General features: G+C 46.3%; 1 protein-coding gene across 1 annotated transcript in view; it reads right to left on the bottom strand.

The window, feature by feature from the left end:
• Positions 1-21920, bottom strand: part of LOC131294576 (methylcytosine dioxygenase TET) — a 159569-nt gene that overhangs the window by 13215 nt on the left and 124434 nt on the right. The window contains exon 5 of the mRNA XM_058322621.1: positions 6707-7231. Within this exon, the coding sequence (XP_058178604.1) occupies positions 6707-7231 (525 nt within the window). The remainder of the gene's footprint in view (positions 1-6706; positions 7232-21920) is intronic.

Below are 21920 nucleotides of genomic sequence, written 5' to 3'. Positions count from 1 at the left end.
ACTTTTACGTTGATTAAAGCTTCGGTGCTGTATAGGACGCTTTCACAAACACATATCACTATTTTACTTTTGTTAAATTGTTGAGATAGCAAAACGTAGTTCACATGTTCTTATCATAGTTGAACGAGAATGAATTTGATCTGCTTCTTGGCAGAGCTTCAGAATTTCATTTTCTTATTTAATACTTTTAAATTTTCCTATAATTCTTCATAAATGATCTATTGAAATAGTTTTATGACTCTTAGTTCCGGCACGAGCAAAGGATACTGTTTTGGCAAAGAAGATCACGGCAGATTCTCCTTTCAAAACTGTGTGTGTGTCAGTATCCGGTTTGAAGCTTCCAACTACTACTACACTCCACTATCATCACCCGATGACGGAGAGAAAAGATACGTGCGGAAAAAAAAGAATGGAGCCAACGAAGAATGACATGGAAAAGGACCTTCGTTTTCACGATGGTGGAATATTTTATATAAATTGCTTATTACGTCGGCAATATAATCATAAATCATAATAAGCAATGTGAGGCCTCTTCTTCTGCTGACGGGGAAGCACAAACCAGCAGCGTGACTCTTTTCGGAAAAGCGTGGTGGTGCTCGAACAGAAGGCGATGCGACCTCCGTGCTGAATATCAACCGTTTCAAAGCAAAACGAAGCAAACATTTGTCCGCGCGCGGGTCAGCGACATTCGTCCATCAGCGCCACACAGGTACGAGCGCTCGGGAGGACGTTGGTCGTGAAAATTCGTCCCCGGGCAGCATCTTCTGCGAGGCTCCGGTTCCCCAATCATGTGGCCGTGACGTGCTGGTTCGGGCGGTCATTCGTCTTTCCACTATATCGCCGGTCTAGGTCGTCCTTCAAAAACCCAAGAGTCTGCGTGACCCACGCTCCTGTGGTTGTGTGTGCATGTGCATGAGTGTATATGTGTGAGTGTGTGTGTGCGCTGCTGGTGACTGGTTTTCCACGGCGCACGGCAATTGCGCAATTTCGATCGAGACATTATTTCCACCCCCAACCCACCACCCCGCGCAAACACGAGTTTTCCCTTCCTTGGACGGTTTTCCACACGGCAGCCGGATTGCTTGTGGGCAACCCTCACCGTGTTTCCCAAAAACTAAATTTTCCCTTTGCCGAGGGGGTTTCCCCCTCGCTTGCGTTGCATGCTTGAAGGGGGTCCGAGACAGGATCAAGGTGGAGGAAAATGATTGCGAGAGCTTTTCCTTCGCTGATTGCTCGAACCGTTTGCGGTGCGGAAGGAGGGGGTGGTTATGGCGGTGGTGAATGATGCAGCAAATAACGGTACGGTGTGGTGGTGTAGGTGTAAGCACACAATACAAGCACACATACACGTGAGCACACGACAAGCGGCGCTCGGTGGAAAACATCACGTTTTTCGATTTTTCCCTCATCTTTTCTATATCCAGCCACGAAACACACATACACGAGGAAAGGAATCGCACGTTCCTCCTGCTGTCAAACAATCTCCCTCACGGAGCCACACATACACCATCGCACACTAGTCCAGTGTGTTTTGATATCGCAAGCAGTGCGGAGCGGAACGGCGAAACGGTTTCCACCAAGGGGTGTTTATATAGCGAGCGTTTTCCTTTCAACCCACCCCCTCCCTCTAAGGTGTGTTACACACACGCTCACACATCACACACCGGGTCCGGGGCAAGATGGCAACAAACGACGACGACGACGACGTCGTCAACCCCACACACAATCGTCCTTTTTCCCCCTCGGAAAAAGGAATGGATTTTCCACGTCGGGGAAGGTGGAAAGCGGCCAGGGGGAGGAGGAGGAGGACACTATTAATTTTCCTCCCCCATCCATCTCGTGCCACTAATGCACCCTCCTTCCAGTTTCCCACCCTTTGCACTGTGCATTGCCAACACACACCCGCGCGCCGCTATAGTTTTCCCATTTTCCTCTTAAGGGCCGCAGCACAGACTGCCGGAGACGCTGCACTGTGGTGGAGCAAATCGAGGATTTTGTAGTTCATAAATCTTGCTTAACAATATTAGCAATTTAAATGTTCAAACTTCAGAGAAATATCAACGTTCATGAAATGTAAAATAATGAGATTCTCTTATGTTGGTTTAAATTGATTAAACTGTACTGTTTTAAACGTCAAATAGATCAAATGTTAAGCATTAAGCCCAGATTATTGAGAAGGAAACTGTATAACCTCCTAAAATATATGTGAGCAATTATTTTCAGATTAGATTTAACAGTTAATGTATGAATTAAAAATAGAACATTCGCAAAAATTCGCGATAAAACTCTTTGGGCTTAGATTATGCAAAATATAATATTTTGAGGAGTCGCTTAAATCGTTTGAATCTTTGATTTCTTAAAAAAGCCAAAAAATTCCACACGAAATCGACTGACAGAAATTAACCATTCTGTAAAATTATGTCCATGGTTATCTTATCCGAAAAGTCAGAAAAAGCTGGAAATGTTCGAAAAATAAAATGTGAATGGTTATCCATCGAATAAATAAATAATGTTGACGAGTGCCTTCGGCCACGGTACCACTGTGCGACATCGACGAAGGCTGAAGGCGAACGTTTAACTATCGTCATCTTATTTACCCACCACCTCAAGCCCCCTTACCTCCCCCGGCCGTCCATGTGGCCGTTCGTTATCGTCCACCGCTCGCTCGACGACGACGAAAAACCCGGGGAAGGAGTGGAGTTCGCTATGTACACATAAGCTTTTCATTACTAGCCGGGAAATTCCCTCGGAACAACCCACCAGCACCACCACCCCGGCACTACTCCTCCCTCGCACTTTTCATAATGTCTTTCCACCCCCCTCATTCCGCGTTCTTCCCACCGAATGCCCCGCATTTCCATTATTTTCTACCCACATTTCCGTCCCCCTACTTTCTCGCGATCCCAACCTTTACTACGCTCCTTCATCACTCGGTGTGTGTGTGTATGTGTGTGTGTGCCTGTGGGTGTGTGTACATAATTCATTATTATTTCCCCTCAAACCACTACCACCACCACCACCACCGCCGCCCCCTTTCTAACACATCTACCTCACCCCCGCAAGATGCTTCGTTTTGTACACTTTTCGCACTTTTCCGACCACTACACTATCCGCCCATAACACGCGCGTCTTACATTCCTCCCATTGCAATCGAAACCGGCGAATCTTCCCGCAAACCCCGAAACGATGGAACTCTTCGTCATCGGCCTCTGCGTGTGTGTGTCTGTGTGGGCCGAGCAGCCGGTTTTTCTTTTTGCACAACGCTTCAAAAGCTAACGACGTCCCGCACGCTCAAAGGCTAGAAAAATGCATTACGACACACACACGGAACGGAAACGCACATTTTGTCACAGTTCTGTTTTAGTTAACTTTTCCCAAAATACCATTACGATCCGAAGATGCCGGTACGGTTGGAATGGTGATCGGCATGATATTGACATCTGGTTCGGTTCAATGCGTCAGTCTGTCAATGGAGGCTCCTGGTGGTTTACTTGACGGACGAGAAAATGTGGAACGATAAAAAATAAAAAATAGTCCACAAGTCGTAAGTGGAATATAAGCAAGTTTTTGAAATATTGTTGTGTTGTTGTATGTTGCAACAGAAAATGTTGTTCATCTTATTGTATACAGTTGACAACATCAAAAATACAAAATGCAAGCAGGAACTTGTCAACCCCTGAATCGATACCCTCGATGCCGCTTGTGTTGGAATAAATATGGGCTACGCTAGAGAAAGAAAACTTATTCCTGCAAATCACAACCGTTACACGTTGCAAAGGCGATGTTTGTGCTACACACATGTACTGAGGGGGGAAAGGTAATATTCCCCCATTAATTTATTTTCCTTTTTGCACCATAACTAAAATTCTGCCAAAGATTCCATTTAGGGCTGATGAAAGTGAAATATTTGGATATAATTTTGCGCTGTGTAAGCAAGGCTCAGCCGAATCCGGCACGCCGGAAACTCGATTCAAGGGAGGCCAATTTTCCACGGTTCACCAAACCAAGGCAGCAGCTAACACTGAGAGGGTTGGTAGGGGGAGGGAGAGGGAAAAAATGTGCCTTACATGTGCGTTGAAGGAGAAAAATAGCGAACCAAAAAAAAATTTAATAAAACAACTTTTCCACTTTCCCTCCATTAAACCTTCCTCGGTCCTTGCGCCATCTTTTTTCCTTCAATACGTTCCTTTTGCCCCCCCCCCCCCCCCCCTCCCCACCCCCCTGGCGTTCCTACCGTTTGCCAGGAGTGCAATATTTCCTCCAATCACTTCCGAACGCAACGAGAGAAGGAGAAGGGAAGCAAAACGAAGAAAAAAAACGTGGAAAATGAGGGCACCATCTGCAGCACCGAAAAAGGAAACCCGGCCGGTTATATGCTTCAACCTCTCTCTCTCTCTCTCTCCGTGTGCCGTCATGCATTCATTCATTCATTCCGATGGAAAACGGCGAGGAACGCCACCGACCCGTATTTATCCGCCGACGGGCGCTTCGTTCTTCAATATTCATCATCAGTGCTTCCGTAACCTTCATTTTCCGAGGCTTAATATTTATTAAAAACAGGCTCCACCGAAAAGAAATGAGCACAGCAGGGCTAAATTTGCGTCCTTTCGTGTGTTTTTTTTTGTTGTTCTGTGGTGCTTTTGGAAGGTACGAGGAAACGAGATTATTTTTACTCGGCACGGTGTGTGTTTTTCTTCCACATTTTTTTCCTATCCCCCCTTTCCAAAAACCATCCATCCATCGCTGCAAACATTGGCACACACACACTTGAGATATGAAAAAAGGGCAGACGATGGGGCATCCACATACAACAGCCCTTTCGATTTTGATGAATAAACAAATGCAAGTTCATCATCATCAACGGGACCCCGCGCGTACAACATTTTCTTCCCCCGGCTATCCCCACTCCTTTTTTTTCGGTTGATTATTTTGTTTGCACTTTGCCGAGGGAAAACTCATTTTGGCACCCACCCCCCATACCCTTGCATTGCCGATCAAACCTTTTTTTTCCATTACCCTACCCGACTAGAGGCTGCTTAGCTAAGGCTAGGGCGCAGCAGGCCCGAGAAGTAGTTTTCACTAGAAAGGATCTCCACCAACCAACCAACGGGCCCGAGAACGAAAATTCATCAACGAGAAAAGCCAAAATTACCTTTTTCGGTGTTTTCCCGGGCACAAACCATTACCTCGCGCTCCCATTTTCCTTCCCACAACTGGGTCATAGTACTGCCCTCCCCATTCGTCGGCGTATGCCCTCCTTCCTTCGCTGTCCATTTTCATCTTGGGAAAATGCGCTACACGCGCGATGGATGTGATGCAGAAAATGCCAGCAGAAAACGGCGGGTAGGTGTTGGAGCATGCCGGGGCGAAGGTGAAGTGAATTTTGTCTATTTACCTCGCGCGGCACAGGTGTGGACCGCTCGGAGCCGGCCGTGGAAAAACTAGCCGTAATAATAAATGTCAAAGGGAGTAGCGAAACTTTGGCCCGATGTGAACGTTCATTTACGGGTCTGTTTAGCTTTTTTTTTTTTGGTTTTACTTCGGTATACCGTACCGGCGGAGATGGATTAACTTTTTCGTTTACCAATTCCCGGGTTTTCCGGCCAATATCGTAAATTGTTCAACTTCTGGTTGGTTTTTTTGGTTGGTCTTACCATACATTTTTCATACACATTATCGTCCGGATGAAATTGGATAAGCTGATGTTGTTGTAAAAAAAACCCCATGCTCCTGGGTTAATCAAGGTAATTTATTTCTCTTATCTTCTCTACGAGCCACTCACAAGAAGAGTGGAACACATTTCAATCTAATTTCATCAGAACGAAAGAAGATCGTCTACATACGATACTTTTATCTATGAAGTTTCGGAAACTACGCCACCCAGCAATTTCTACCGAGTAGTACATCTTGTTTTCCACCTTTCCAAATTTTGACAAATTACTGAAAAAGTCTCCCGTTGAGCAGCACAACAAAACTCCTCGAACACACACTGCATCCGGTGGAGGAGAAAAAAGCACACGGGTCGAGCATTCGATTTGAAAATTTTCATCCAAAAACCAAAACCAAACTAACAATAGATGGAAGCAAACATCGACGGAAAAATAAAAAAAAAAGAGTCAAAATGGAAGGAACTTAACCCATTCCGTTCCCAGTTTCCGGAGCCTCGTTCTCGTTAGCGAAAGTTTAATGAAAACGAAAACTTTTCACTGGCTGCCCCGCCCCGTTCGTCGCATTCGCCATTTCCCACCCCGTTGGATTTCCGGGCCAACCGGCGGGGGGGTTCGGTTCGGATGAGATATTTTCCCCCGGACCAAACCACCCCCTGTGCACCCTTCTTCGACAGAGAGTAGTTCATCTATTCAATGTTTGCCACCTCTCTCTCTCTCTCACTGCCACCCGCGTCCCGGAAACGATTAGCTTAACTTCGGTTTATAATCAAGTTTTTAATTGAAAGTACACACAATCAACTGAGCGTGTAGGCGAAGCCGCCGATCCTTTCCGGGACGTTCCCGTTTCCCGAACAACTCCTCCGCATTGTGTGTTGGAGGGGAAAAAGGAAAAAAAGTGGGAAAATTTAGGTACAGAGCGCGAAGAGAAGTTGCATCGTGCCGAGGGGTTTAAAAATGCAAGCAAATCGTTGCAGCATCCCGGGGCAAGGGAGCCGGAAAACTCCCTTTAATTTGCGATGGAGAACTCGAGCACTTACCATCGGCTGTTGCGGCTGATCCTTCATTTCCGCGTCCGTGTCCGTCTTGATGAGGATGGAGTGGTGCGGCTGCAGCTGCTGCGGCGCTCGTCCCGATACCTGCTGGATACCGCTCCCTGGTCCTCCTCCTCCGCCGGGTGGTGGCGCGCCCGGTATAGGCGGATGTCTGGCGAGATGCTGCTGCAGCTGGGCCTGCTGCTGATGCTGGTGCTGCTGGTGCTGGTGCTGGCTCTGGCCGCCTCCGACTAGCAGGCCGGGGGGTGCTGCGGCGGTGCTGGCTGCGGTCGGCGGTGCGGCGGTTCCGGGCTGTGCGCCGGACACGGTCACCAGTTGCTGCTGCTGCTGCTGCTGCTGTTGCTGGGCCTGCTGGTTCGCCTGCACCTGCACATTTGGCGTCGACGGCGTGCCGGTCGTAGTGTTGGGCGACGGGTGCGGAAGCGACGCCGGCGCGGGACTGACGGCCGCGTTCTGCGGGACGTTCTTCGGGGTGGCTCCGAGATTCAGCGCTTTACGACCGCGGCCACTCTGAGCGGGGAGGGAGAAAAATGAAAAAAGAGAAACGCAAACATTAATTATAACTGAAGTTCCGATGAATTTTACCATCAGTCATTGCATCGTCAACAGGACTATTCTTCTTTACTGATTTAGCAGCATAGGCATTTCCACCCGATCTATGCGTTTCATTTGAATATCTATACAATTTTCCATACGATTAATAATGATTATCCTTTTGGTTACTTAACACGAAAACAACAAAACAGATTTACTAGAATAAATAAAAGTTTCATCGATGTTTGTCGAGCTTAACATGGGTTCAGTTGTCGAGAATGGTATGGGCTTTTATTATTGTACTTTTAAATTGTAAAAAAAAAATTAAAATATACAGAGTATTTTATTAAAGTGAAAAAACACGCCAAACTATGATTTATATTAAGTAAACAAATAAGCAAGACAGATTTACTAACGCAAATGATTGTTTGATTGATTTTTTAGGAGCTCAAAGTAGATTCAGGTGGCGAGAATGGAATGGATTTTCATTATTATACTTTTGAACTATCAAGAAAATATACAAAGTAGTTTTTTAAAGTGAAAGAAGTATGAGAATCAACCAAAACAATTCACTGTACGACGAAATCCGTTCAAAGAGTAAATTTTCCGGTTGAAAGCACGCCAAACTAGAATTTATATTAAAACAAATCCCCACCGTCCCATCGTTCCTGGTCCTGGTGCAAACAATCCGAGAGCTGCATGCAACGGGTTTTCCGAAGGGCGGAACAATTGTAAATTTACGTGTTGGGTTACGCTCCTGGTGAGGGCGCATTTCCCTCCCCGTTTTCCATCGTGTGTGTGTGTGTGTGTATGTTTCAGTGCGCTCCTCCTTGCAGCCTTGCAAACGGTTTGTTATATAGTTTCGAGCGAAGTTGCGAAAATTCCCCCGCCACAGAAAACATAAACCATGCGACTCGCCCCGTTGTTCGTCATTCCTGCGAGCGGAAACTCGCGGATGAAAATTTATGGTTTGCATGGTGAACGCAGTTTATTATTAAATTATAATTTTCAACCATCGATTCCGGCCGTGGCCGGAGGTGGGTTGGGAAAGGAAAATAACGTATTCGCGACATGCCATTTTCTTGAGCCGCGCATCTCGAGGACGCCCTCAAGAGGGGAGGAAGTGGGGAAGAAAAACAGAAAGGCAAATGCAACGCGTACCGGCGTCGGCGTCGCTGTCGTGGCTGCATCCCAAACCGACGGGACGGAGAAATCTAATAATAGTAAATACTAATTAATGGTATTAATAACAATTCATTCCTTCGGCCCATCGTCAACCATCGACTCGCGGATATTCCAAACCGCCGGGAATAGCGTGCACAAACGCAGTACGCACCCCACGCACATTGGCGCAACTGCAGCTAAAACGAGAACCAAAATGCACGAGCAGGGAGAAGGTTAGGTAAAAATACGCACAACTCCCCCCTGCGAGCGCAAAAGGAGGGCGGCGGAAAAGATCACCGCTCCTTCGAGAAGTGAAGGCCTTCGCCTTAATTATCGTTATTATTCATCCGTTATCTTGTGGCTTGGTTTGGGATAGCAAAACTGGGGGAAAACGCAAACCAACACACAAAGCAATCTTGGAGATGGTTGCAAAGCAGGAATGGAAGAAAAGTTGAACTTCCATTGGAACACACTTTTCAAGGGGGGGGGGGGGGGGGGGGGGGGGGGTTTAAGCTCTCCTCTGAAAAAGGCTTTCAAATCCGTCCCGGCACGGAAGGATGGCGATGGATGGATCTCGGTACGGCCACTTTCGCATTGTTTTCGCCACGCGGAAGTCTCTACGTATCCATTAGGAGCTGCGGTGGGAGGGTCGCGAAGGGACACGTTTTGGAAAATTTGACTTTTACGGACCATTAATTTCTCTGGCAATCAATTTTCTACACATACCCATTTTACCTCCGACTTGTGTGAGAGAGAGAGGGACATGCATGAGTCGCGACCTTTGCTTTTCCGATGCCGTGTCGCCATCGTCCTGCCTCGAACTGCGTGCACACGCACAGGCACACATGGACACTATTACACAACATCCACAACAACCTCCCTTCACCTTCGGGGGGTAGGACAAGATGGCGACAAGTTTTAAAACTGTTATGCTCACATAATGGAAAACCCCTTTTTCTCACAACGAAGTTATCCTCCACCTCTCGGGATCTTGTTTCTTTTTTCTTGCGGTTTGAAGGTGCGCCATTTTGTTCGGTGGAGTAACTCCTCGGTGTGCCATATCGACCCCTGCCACATCGATCTTCTGTGAGTGTGTGATGATGCAGTTTATGCTTAACACCACTAGCGCAAATATTCCTCGGAAATGCGCTTTTCACTCCAAACCACAAACTTCAATGTTTGCCCAACTATTGATGGTGCTGTGCAGGAGTAGACGTGTTTGTCCACAAAGATGCACCTCACTCACAATGGACGGATGGGAAGTTGTTTAAGTTGTTTGTTCCTTCGCAAGTGTTCGCACATTATTTGTGTATGTTTATTTTTCTCTGTCCTTTCTGGCAAATAGCATCGCTCGCACAACTCACACAGCACGGTTGAAGTGATTCAAACATTCCAAATTATGCTGGCATTGAGCAAGTGTTTGCCTAATCCACCTGAATATTATGTACCCCTCACTGGATTCTTCGTACTTCCTCCTCCTTTTTATCCTGACGAACCGTTTGAAGACCTGCCAGCTCTGAAAGAGTAGACCGATGGTGGTGCCACCCATACGATGATGAATCAAAATAGAGGCCTTCCCTAACCCGGCGGTACCGACTGTTTGGTTGGTGGAGGAAAATGTGGGGTTCTTTTTGGGGGCGCCAAAGAATTCCGACACTGGAGGACGCTCGTCTCATCAACGGGTCGATTGTTGTTGTTTGTCGCCGTTGAGTTTCTCCATCAGCGTTTTCATCATCATCATCATCCCCCATCATCATTGGTCTGATTTAGCTGACGTAAACACAATTCCTTTCTTGATTTCGTTTCGGTTCTTGTGTACTGCACACACACACACACACTAAAAAACCAAACAACTGTTTTCCTGGGTTGAAAGAAACTCGAATCTTACGGAAGGTAAAAATCCTTTTTCCATTCCATCGGCATGCCTGAGCCCACACTGTTCTTGTGCAGCCATTTTCCACTACATCACCGATCGCATACACTCTCCTCCCTCCCGCTACTGGGGTGAATTTTCATCAGAAGCAAAATTAAATGATAATGCTGCCTTGGACAAGACACATCGACGGTTGATGGAAAACCGCAAACACTTTACGAATTTGCATACCGCTCATACACACGCGCAACCAATTTCCACCACCACTTTTTCTAATTGCGTGTCCGAGAGACGCAGGACGAAGTGGGCCACGGGGGAGGGGGGAGGGGTTGCTGACAAAGTTTTGATTAAAATTCATCTACCGCACCTTGCTACAAATTAACCCACCGGAGGAACTGGGGGGGGGGAACTCCATGGTTCACAAATGAACTTTGTCAACTTTTTTAATCCACCCCGACGCAGTGTTGTTCACCAACTGGAGTTGTTCCTCGCACTCGGGATTTTTGGTAAATTTTTGGAACCCCGAAATATGACATCAAAAACTACAAAACCGCACGGCCGCGGAGTGTGGTGAAGGGGTTGCGCGGGGGGAATGGAATTACTTCACAAATCATGTTATTCACCAATCGCGGCCGACCACAGCACAGACTGGACATACACACACACACAGACTACTGCCACTCCAAAAGTCATTAATTATCGTCAGCCTTGTGTTTTTGGAAGACATCAAAGACAGTGGAAGGTTTCGTACGAAGGAGTTTACTGCGGGAAAAATAAAAAAAACTTCAAATGATTCCCTTCAATAAATGTCCCTCGGACCAAGCACGCCAACAGGACTTGACGGACCGAAGGACACCGGGGGGGGAAGAGTGGAGCTCGCCCATAGCAACGAGGGTTTGACCGACGACATTAACGGAGTTTCGATTCGTATACATATATTTCGTAATTAGCTCTCTCTCGTAGTTGTTTTCGTTGGCCCCGCATCCGATCCCGGAACAATCTTCCGAGCGCTTCGGTAAACACCCCAAACTGTCCAACAATGTACGGACGTGGAAAGCGCGTATCGAAAACAGTACCAAAATTAGAAACACAAAATAAATAACGCAATTCAATACACACATGGTTACGAAAATAACGAGAGAAAAAAACAACATGTCCGAAAAAACAACCCTCCAAAATAACAAAACAAACAAAATGGAAACCCCAGTGCGTGTGTGTGTGCGAGCGTGGCGTTTGTCGGTTTATTTGTGCGCTAATGATCGGGAAACGATATTTTTCCTAACGATGGCGCGAGCGCGCGCGTTTACGAGAAGTCTTCGGAGCTCATTAGCGCGGGAAAAATGGCGCATTTGGCCTCGGGGCGAGGAGACACACAAACACATACCGGACGACGGCGACGGTTGATGCCGAACGGGATTTTGCTATGTTATGTTGAGTGCGTACCGGGATCCCTAATGGGATTGGGGAGGTGGGTGGACTGAAGCAACACCCATCCTTGGAGCAGGAGGGGAGTGGCAATTTAGACCAACGTTTTCCACCTTTTGACTCGATTAACACAATGGTGGAAGGGGAAAGCACACGGTGACACCTGAAGGACCATTTTTTCCTTGTGCTAAAGAAGTACTTCAAACTTCTAGACCAACTTAATTTTGGAGCTAATGATTAGGATGTTAGCATTTGATTCGTTGCATTTGGACATTTGTGCCCCTTTAAGTTTTGAGATTGATAAATTATTTTTCACAAAAAAGCTTCCAAAAAAAAACAAGGACCAACCAACTACCGATTTTCCGAATCCACCTGTCAGCCAATAATGAAGACCTCGAGACATGAGTCCCTCTGTGGTTGTTGGGAATATCGGGATAACTTTTCCAGCCCCGTTCTAAGCGTTTGAGGTAAATAATGTACGCAATGAGCGAACCCCATTAGATTGAAGCGGTACAAACGCAATACACAAGCCAAAAGGAAACAATAACATTTGGCACTGGGTTGGAAAACCGTCAACGTCAAACGAGGGAAGGGAGCATAATTTATTCCGAAAAGTCATTCATCATCTTCACATCGCGAACATCGATGCTTGGTGACAGGGTGGAGACGAACCGGGGAGCGACGTAAAATAACGAGTTGTGGAGTGGTTTCCTCCGATGGCTTTGGGTGCGTTAGAGAGAATCCTGGCTCCACATAACATAACCTCCAAATGTACGATGTCAATAGATGGGGCAGGGTGGGAAGGAGGGTAGCCAAACAACCAGCCGGCAAAGGTCAATACAATCAACCGAAATATAGCCCGCACCCAGTGCACCCATCCCTCTTCTCGACCCACCCGGCTGTCATTTATGACAAACACGTGTCACCGTGTTGTGACCTGATTCATATATTATATCCTTTCCTCCTTTCTCGGCAAAACATTAAATCCAAAGCTCCCCCCATAGAGCCAGAAACCACGACCCTGTCGGGTGGACACACACACACACGAACAAACGTTGTGCTTGAATAATTTAGCAAAAATGACTTTTTGTGAGCTTTCCCATGCCTCTCCCGGCATCCTTAAATTAAACACCAATTTATCATTCCGCCCTTGAGCGGGAGAGGGGCCATTGTTTTACTTTTTCCTCTACCACCACAACCGCCAAAAGACGCCGTGAGCTACCGCAAAAACAAACCAGGGAAGAAAAAAACGTTGATAAAACAGTTCGCCAACAAACTATGACCTCATTTTGCTGTCTGCTTCGAGGAAGTTGGCAATACCTGAAGGCTGTTCAGGTCAGGTCGAGGAGGAACGGAGGCGAAGTAAAGAAAACATCAAAACTAAAAATGACCTCCAAGAAATGGAGCAAAAAAAAGTTAACGAATCAGGTAATCTTCCCTTCCTTGCCGAGGGTGTTTCAAAGCGGGCCAAACTTTTGAAGTGCACATCTAGTTGTGCGCCGAAACTAGAATAACTAATCAACGGAAAAAAAAACGGAAAAGAAAGAAGAAAAAAACACGCGTAAACTGGAGTGCCACATTTTCTAATGCGAAAATTCTTTAGGCCCGCACACGGGGGGTTCGGGGACACTCGCACGAACGCAAAAAGGTCGTTTGCTGTCATAACAACGGAAACAGGTGGAGCTCATCATCATCAACGTCCCGCAGCTGCTGCGCTCCTCTGCAAGAAGGGAAGCTTAAAGTCTGCCCCACCACGGCTTGGTATCGATCAAACGAGTCGGTCAAAAGGTAAAACCGGTGGTAAATATGAAAATAGGCAATTTATTCGTTCCTTTGCCGTTTGGATTTTGGATTAAAAAGGCACCAAAAAGAAACCATTTTGAACAAGTTCTTGTTGTGTTATACAATTGGCACGCACGCAAGTTGTAAAACAATACTTGTCAAGGATATTTGCCCTTGGAATTATAAGAAACATGGAAGTTGAACTTCTCTAAATAACAACTGCAATTTTTTCTTCAAAATCCAACTGTCAAGGAGGAATATTAAAAACAAGATGTTAAAAATATGTTTCAGGGTGCGAAAAATTAACAACACAACCAAATACCCACCTTCGAATTTATTTTGCCCTACACTTACGCAACCTGTTGGTCAAGCCGAAACCGAGCCGATCCGGAACAATATGCTTTTCCCGCTACAACGAGAGAAAAGCAGGAATAAAAACCCTCCATCGTTGACTGACGTTTTTCTCCGCTACGCGAAAAACCGGTGAATGAAATCGGTTTCTGCCCATTTTTACGACAACGAGACGAGGCGAAGAAAAATTGGTTGGCATCGCCCGAAGAAATTACGGAGAAAATGGCGATGACCCTGGAATCGTTAAATTCATCCCCTCGGCCCCTCAATCCGGGTCGTTTTTCCCGCCGAAACCCATCATCACACCAAGGTCAAAGGATTCGCTCGGCGGACGTTGGCCTCCCGGCGATGGTGTGGAATTCGATTCGAATAAAATCATCGGATCGTAGTAAGATTACGCGCGTAGCGACCCCTGCCGGCCGTCGGGCGAGAGAAAGTTTTTCCGGTCCGTGGTTTTCCCATTTTTCCTTCCCTCCCCAAGTACGGGCTCCCCCTTCCGAGACGTGCTATGGCGAGACAGTGCCGGCCTCCTGGAAAGTGTAGAAAGGTATGCACGACGATCTTTATTTTCCCAAACCTCGTCCTTCGTTCTTGAGAATGGACCATGTTGCCTAGCGTAATCTTTTTTTCTGTCTGTCCTTTTTCCGTATGCAGGATCATAATCTCGGAAGAAAAAAAAAACTTTCGTCTGACTTTGATCATCGGTTCCGGCAGCCCGGCCGCTAGACGACACGCAGCGTGCCATATCCAATGCAGCGACCGGACGGAGACATTCCTTCTCCTTCCACGAAATAAAAAGGAAGTGAAACCGATTTTCCGGTCAAAAACACTCAATCGGTTTCCCCCCCGCACGGGAGCGGAAAAGGAGCAGGAAAAGAAACCGAAAGGATCCGTTTGTTTTTAGCACCTTTTCCCAGCCACACCCGTTGGGGTTTGTTTAGGTGTGTTCGATTTGAGTGAGTGTTTTTCTTTTTTTCTTTTGCTGAAAGAAGTTTAATTCCTAAGTAAAGGTATACTTTTCCAACTTTTTTGCCACCACTCTTGCGTACTTTAAGTTACCCGCATCGAGGAAAACGGAAGGAGGTCATTACTTTTTTCAAATTTCTTGTGAGGATAACAACCGACCGATGCTTGTAAATAAAAGTTCCAAAACAAGGACCTTCCTAGTGGAGTGCTATGTCTACATTGAATATTTTTCTTTCGATTTTTTATTGGAGAAAAATATGACCCGAAATTTTAGGTCAAATTTGTAATCCAAACTGTTCTGAGACAACAACGATTTAGTGACGAAACAAGTGCAGTGTAAAAGATAAAAATGCTTCTAATTGATTGTCATTTCTAGTAAAGTTGTGTAAATCAGATTCATATTCATGAATCTCAATGATTCGTTGTGTTTTAGAGATTCTTGAATCTTTAAACGAGAGATCCATGAATCCCAAAGATTCTTCAACTGATGAAAACTGATGAGCAAAAAATGGGTAGAGGGATCTCCTGTTTTTTTTAACGCATGATCCACTCCAATCAATGAATCATGGAGATTTGTTTAAGATCCATGAAAGATTCATGAAGGTTCATTAAGGTTTCGAAAGATTCATAAACGTTTGAAGATTCGAATCCGAAAAGATTCATGAAACCTACTGGATGATTCTTAGGTGAAAGATTCATATGAATGAATCTCGTTGAAAGATTCATAAGGTACAACACTAATTTCTTCCCATTTTCTCTGACGAGTGAAACGGAAAACGTTCGAGTGGCAATCAGCTGATCCGACGCTTGTAAAACCACTCGAAAAAGTAACAGCATTAACAAGCTGCATCATATGCTCGGATGCAGAACAGTGTTGTGAATGGAGAAAAAAATCCTATCCAACCAACCAACCGGCTTCGGGTCGCGTATGCATGAATATTTTAATTGATAACAACGCCGTCGTCGCAGGGGATGTTGTTGCGGTTTTCGATGCAGGAGGCCCCCCCGCAAAATCGGTGGCAATGCGTAAAACCACAAAACGTTTCTCATTCGATTGAGCACGCGCGCGTGCTTTTCATCGCGCATACATTGAGTGAAACCCCCCGCCAAACCGAAAGCGTTCGATTTTGCAAAACGAGGAAGGAAAAGAGGTATAAAGGGTTGGAGGGAGGTAGCGGTGGAACGGTCGCGCGCACGCTATCAAATTTAATTCTCGGTCTGTTTTCATTCACAAAACTGTTGAACGGCCCCCCCCCCCCCCCCCCCCCCTGCTTTCGCGCCAAACCACTTGCTTCCCATCACCGGAATGCTGCCTTATGTTGGCTGGCAGGCGTGAAAAAAGGGAGAGTGAAAATTATCTGGCGGCAGGGATTTTTTTTTGAATGGTTATGAAAGTATAACACATTGAAATCCACCCCAACGTTGACCTCCAGTGCAGCAGAAGTGCATGTGCATCGTGCGTTTGTGCGTGTACTTTCAGAGTTCCACCAACCGTCGATCGAACCTGTTCCGGAGGATTTTATGTTATTTATTCATTTATTTATTTATTTATTTATTTATTTATTTGGACTTCTTCAGTTTCCTCTCCCCGGAAAGCGCCCAAAAGTGCATCGTACCACTCGTTGCATTCGACGTTGTTTGTCGGTGCATGTTTCGTCATTCATCGAATTCGTCCGTCCGTGTTTGTCCATTCATTCATTCATTCATTCATTCGCTCGCTCGCTTGCACCCGAGCTTCGTGCGGCGTTTCGCTCAATCGAGACGAAATCGCCATCCCCAAAAAGCCGGCAACAGCCGGTGAGTGCATCTACGCGCAGCATACCAAGGGGAGTGGGTTTGAGCTGGGCGGCCGTGTCGCGGGCATAAACACTCACACACGCGATCATCATCATCATCATCATCATCGAGTGGGTAGTAGGACTGCACTCGGAAGGGGGTCGCGGATTGGGTCGAAAAGCTTGTCGAAAATTGGTTTCAAATTGATTGCCACTTCCGCGTCACTCACCCTCGCCCTTCCAACCGGGTTTTGGTGGTGTCACGAAACCTGCCGCCGCCCGCCCTCCGCCCTGTTGTTCGTCCGGAACAACCGTGACATAAATTTGGGTGAGTTCTCTCACCGTCGCGTGCTCGTCCTTGTTGCTCTCGATTGGCTTGCGGGAGGAATTTACACCACAAAGGGGGGGTATGAGGAGCCCACACCGGTGTGTCATGCCATTCCCTGGAAGCACACACACACAACACTAACACAAACATGGCGGTTGGCAATGAGGAGGAGTTTCGTGAACGCCATCATACGGACCACACGATTCGATAACACACTACGGGACGAATGGCGGGGGAGGGGAAACTGGCGGCGCTTGTTGAGCCTCGATCCATTTGCGGAAAGTGTTAAACGGTATAATCGGATTCGAGTCTCGCTTTCCCTTCGCGGCGCCCGGCGAAATCAACTAGCAGAGAACGCAAAAAAAGTGCTCCAAAACGATCAACAGTTTGTTTAAAACCGGCGTGGAAAACTGCATCACCCCCGGGGGGAGGAGGGGCTCGAAAGGGGGAGAGACGGCAGAAAATTCGCGACCAGCACCGTTTATTTATCGTTGGCATTACGGTATTTATCTGCAATTGGGTACTCGCAGCCGGGTTCGTTGGTGGTTTTGCGGCGCAACACCGTATCAACAGCCTATCGATGATGTTAATCAGCATCGGCGGTGACATAACGATACCACATGTGCCGACCCCCCCGTCCCCATCCCAGGTTGGGCGAGTAGGAATGAAATTCCAATAAGTGTGGTTGAGAGAGAGTGTTGATTGTTGATAAATAGCCTATCATTAGCAACCGACGGTTAATCGTTGCTGGCAGCAGATCGGAGGGGCACACGTTGGTGATTTGTTGTTTTCCATTCCAGCACGACATGATTTCATGTAAAACCGATGCTTTCATCTTTGGTAATGACTGTTACTTTTGCTTACTCAAACGATTGATCAATTGTTGTTAATCACTAATTTTCAAACCTGTTTAAAAATTTATTCTCCTTATTCGATGACATATTTCGTGTCATCGTGTATTTTTTCGTTTTAATTTATCCTAAATTCCTATTCATTACCTACTGTTGCTCTTGTGATTTTCCTTTTGATTTGTTTCACAGTAGCTTACATTTTGCACGATACTTTTAAATGTCTAAAATACTATACGATTTAATTCAAACAATTTGCATGTTGCAATTTGTCATAAGATAGTGCCAGAATTACTTCTTCTCATCATATCTTCATTGTACAATGCGTTGGTTTATTGTACCGTGGTGTGTTTTGAACAATTTGACAATACTAATTCTCATTTGTTCTTTTTACAACATCAAATTACGTCGTTTGCAATTTTTAAAAGGTAGCTTCATTTAATGTTATTTTTTCCAATTATATTTGATCGATTTAGAACTCCTTTCAAACATTTTTTTATTTCCTGAAATTATTAGAAAAACGATAACTTTCAAATGACTCAAGCTTTGTTACAAAACCGAATGTTTGCATTCCAAATAGGAAACAGGTATGTACAAAAAACAAATTGGTAAAAATATGAAACCTGTTCGTAGAATCTATTGATTTCGTTAGTTGAACCGAATGGGGAATGCAAACAAGCGACCGGAAAATCAACTCGGCAGACCGCATACGTTAAATCTGAAATAACGTTTCACTTTCATGCAACAACTTGCGTCCGGATGCACAGCGAAACCTCACATTCGGTTTTTCCAATTGACCGTGATAGTTCCATCGACAAACACACACACATGGATTCAAAATCAATGAAAAATGGACAAAAAAAACCTGGACAGGTTTGCAGGTTTTTCGGTTTGATGCACAAACATTTACCCGCCCGGTCTGATGAAGTGAGCACGAGAACCCGGCACACACAACCGATTATCGGTGGTGACAGGATTTTCCAGCGGTCGTTGGACATGAGCGAGGGCGAAGAAGGTATTCCCGGTGTCCGGTTTCGGTTCAACTTGTCAATTAATGGGACGACCACCTCCGAAATGCATCGATCTGGCTACCTCCTACTGCGGCCGTTCTCCGGTGGGTTGGCTGATGAGAAGGCAGTTTTTGTGCGCTTGCCAATCGGAAAATGCAACGACACCGAGTTTTATTGGCAGGCCAATCATCAGCGGGATGTTTACCTTTTTTTTCATCAAATTCATGCGAGCTATAGGTGACATTTCCACTGGGGAAACCGTTCGAACCGTTCGGGCGGAGTTAGGTTTTTCTGTCCCATTGCGTTACGGCTTCGCCATGGCGATGAGTAATCGCTTTTCTACACCTATCAATAAAGCTCAATTGTTCTTTGATGCATTTTTTTCAAATCACTTTGTTTCTTTCCAGTGCCAACCTGTCATCAAATGAAAGCCATCGTTGATTTGAAATTTTAGTTTTTGCACTTCCCTCTATTTTTCCCATTCACAGCCGTTCACAGTTGTGCGATATCATCCGGTGCAATTATCGTTCGCTTTGGAGCGTTGTTGGGTTCGCTCTTGGCCGGCGACGAACCGATTGACACCCACAATTAGCCGTCGGGGAAAAGAAAGGCACACGCAAAAAAGAAACACCCTCAGTGACATGGGGAAGGAAGACAGTCAAGTACAGCCGGGAAAGAAAGGACAATCGATATCGATTTGGTTTTTCCGCCTCGGCGCGACAAGTGCCCTCGTAAGACGCCACGTTGTCGTGGTCGGCGAAGGAAACCCCGTCCTATTCGGTGTCCTTCCCGCAGCCGGGTGACATAATTGCAACGAGGGTGGTGCACATTTTCTTCTCGGTGCGTGACGTCCGGCGCAGAAAATCCCGTCTTCTCTAACAACAGCAATATCGAAATCGTTGGGGGAAGAAAAACTCAGTTCTTCCCACGTCGCCAAAAACGTGACGTCAAAGAGGGGACAGGAAGGCAGACAGTGATCATTAATATGTTTGCTCCTCTACGCGGTTGGTTGGCAGGTTGTTTCTGAGGACCGCGTAGGCAGCGCGCGAGACAATTTGTCACGGGGACAAGTTTTCACTAGTTGCAACAATTTATCCGAAGGAAGGAAAAATAATTTTCCTGTACAACTTGGGGTTAAAAATGACCTTTCGGTTGTGTTTTTCATCGCTGCATCGATGCTATGATCGATTGCTATATATAAAGCATCTTCAGGGCCGACAATCATTATGTGCACGAAGTCTACCGACCGTAACCACTATAGCGTAAGGTTATCTAATCGTTGATGCTACGATATATGGAATCTATTTCCACTTTTAAAACACATTCAAATTAAATTGTCGCTTTCATATTGAAAATATTAGCAGCGTTAGGTAAGGAACGTACGCTACAGGCTGAGGTTGCCGTTAATGGAAACGTCATCTTGCCTGCTTGTCTGACGTTTTTGAACCCGATATCCGGTTGAGCTTCGATGCGTACAAACTAATTAAATTCATATGCCTACGTCCGCCCACCTTTTCAAACATCATGCGGTCCGGGAAGGCGGTTAGCATTGGTAGGTGTTTCTGTCTTTCCATGGATGCGATGGCGTCCTTTCTAGCGCGCCTGGCAGGGAAAACCTCCTTCGCCAGCTAATGGACATTCGGCAATGTACGAAACAAAGCCATCGGGTTTAGGGAGATAATTTCAGCGAGGACAAGGGACCGGGGCTCTGAGTGTGCGTGTGTGTGATGTTGAAAATTAAATCCTTTGTCCTCCGGAAGTCCGTGCAAAGACCAGCAGTGGTGGTTAGTGTGCGCCGTATGCTCCACGCAAGCCTGGTCGGGTCGGACAAACGATGCGGAAAGCGTCGGAAAGACCGCCTGCACGAGATAAATCAAATTGGATGTTTTTTTTCTTGTTCCGGTTTCCAGGCCTCCAGGCGATTGACGTTCCTCTCGGTCGAAGTTGGAAATAATGAAATTTGGGAGGGAGCTGGTTTTGGTGTGCAGTCGCAACGAAGGACGCTGGAAATTATGCTGGCCCGACGATGCTTGTGTCTGTGCTTTTTTACTTTGATTTTCTAGTCGAAGCCATCTCGTCTACGTTGCCCGTTCCGTGCCGTCGCAGCCCCCCTTTTTTGGGAGTTCGAAGTGCCGCACTCACGAGGAACGGGAAATGAATTGAAAATGTTGCTCCGATGCAAATTAGAAAACAACAAAAGATGAAGCTCCATGAAGCCACCTCGGTGCGCAGATTGCAACCTTGCATGGTCCTGGAAGGTAGGCCTTCGGTGCGAATTCGACCAAACGGTACCTTCTCTAATGCGTCTGGGGCGAGAGCACCGGAGAGTTTTGACATAATGATAATTTGGGACACCAGCATCGTACCGGGCTGCTGCATTTATTATTATATTCCACTTCACAGATGGGGAAATGCACGCACAAAATGTCATTACTGGGCGCATCCACCTCCGCCGGCTCTGGCCTAGGGAAGAAGTTCCAGGAACTGGCCTAGCGTGGGCCGGTTTTGGGGAGCTTGTTCTAACGCAAACTAGAAAATGCGTTTGAAACTACATTAAGCCGCACTCAGGACGCACAGGAAGAACTGGAGAACCTGGTCCACCACGATGAGGTGCTTTCGACTACCAAATGCATCAGGGGTGCATCGTCGGAGTAATCGTATAGCAGTTCCGGCGATTTGCGGCTACACTCCCCCAACATCTGGTAAGAGATGAAAGCAATAACCGGGTTTTAGAGAAATACAAAAACCAAGAACTCCCCTTTTAACGAATTCGGATAGCAGATTAGAGCGTTATCTAATGGCTGTGCGTGCAGTTTCGGGTGCTTTTTGGGAACATTTCTGTCGGGTACTACCTTCCTTGCTTCCACTGGACGACCCCCTCTGTCAGCCTACCAGAACAAATATGTACCAACCGATGTTTGTGGAGGCTTTTTGTGTGGTCTTCCGCGTAGACCTCGTAGATCACTACCATATCATAGAGCCCTATCCCAAAGCGCCTGTCGAAGCGAGGCTTCCTGATGTGAAAAAGCAATCGTCAGTCTGCCAAATCCGGTAGTCATAGCGCTGAGGACCTGGCGCACATTCTCCAGGAATTTCGACTGCCTACTCCCAGAGAGGATTGCATCTATCATGAGCCGCACCGA

The sequence above is a fragment of the Anopheles ziemanni genome, chromosome 2, assembly GCF_943734765.1.
Source record: "Anopheles ziemanni chromosome 2, idAnoZiCoDA_A2_x.2, whole genome shotgun sequence".
Classification (NCBI taxonomy): Eukaryota; Metazoa; Arthropoda; class Insecta; order Diptera; family Culicidae; genus Anopheles; species Anopheles ziemanni.
This window is presented reverse-complemented; position numbering and strand designations above follow the sequence as displayed.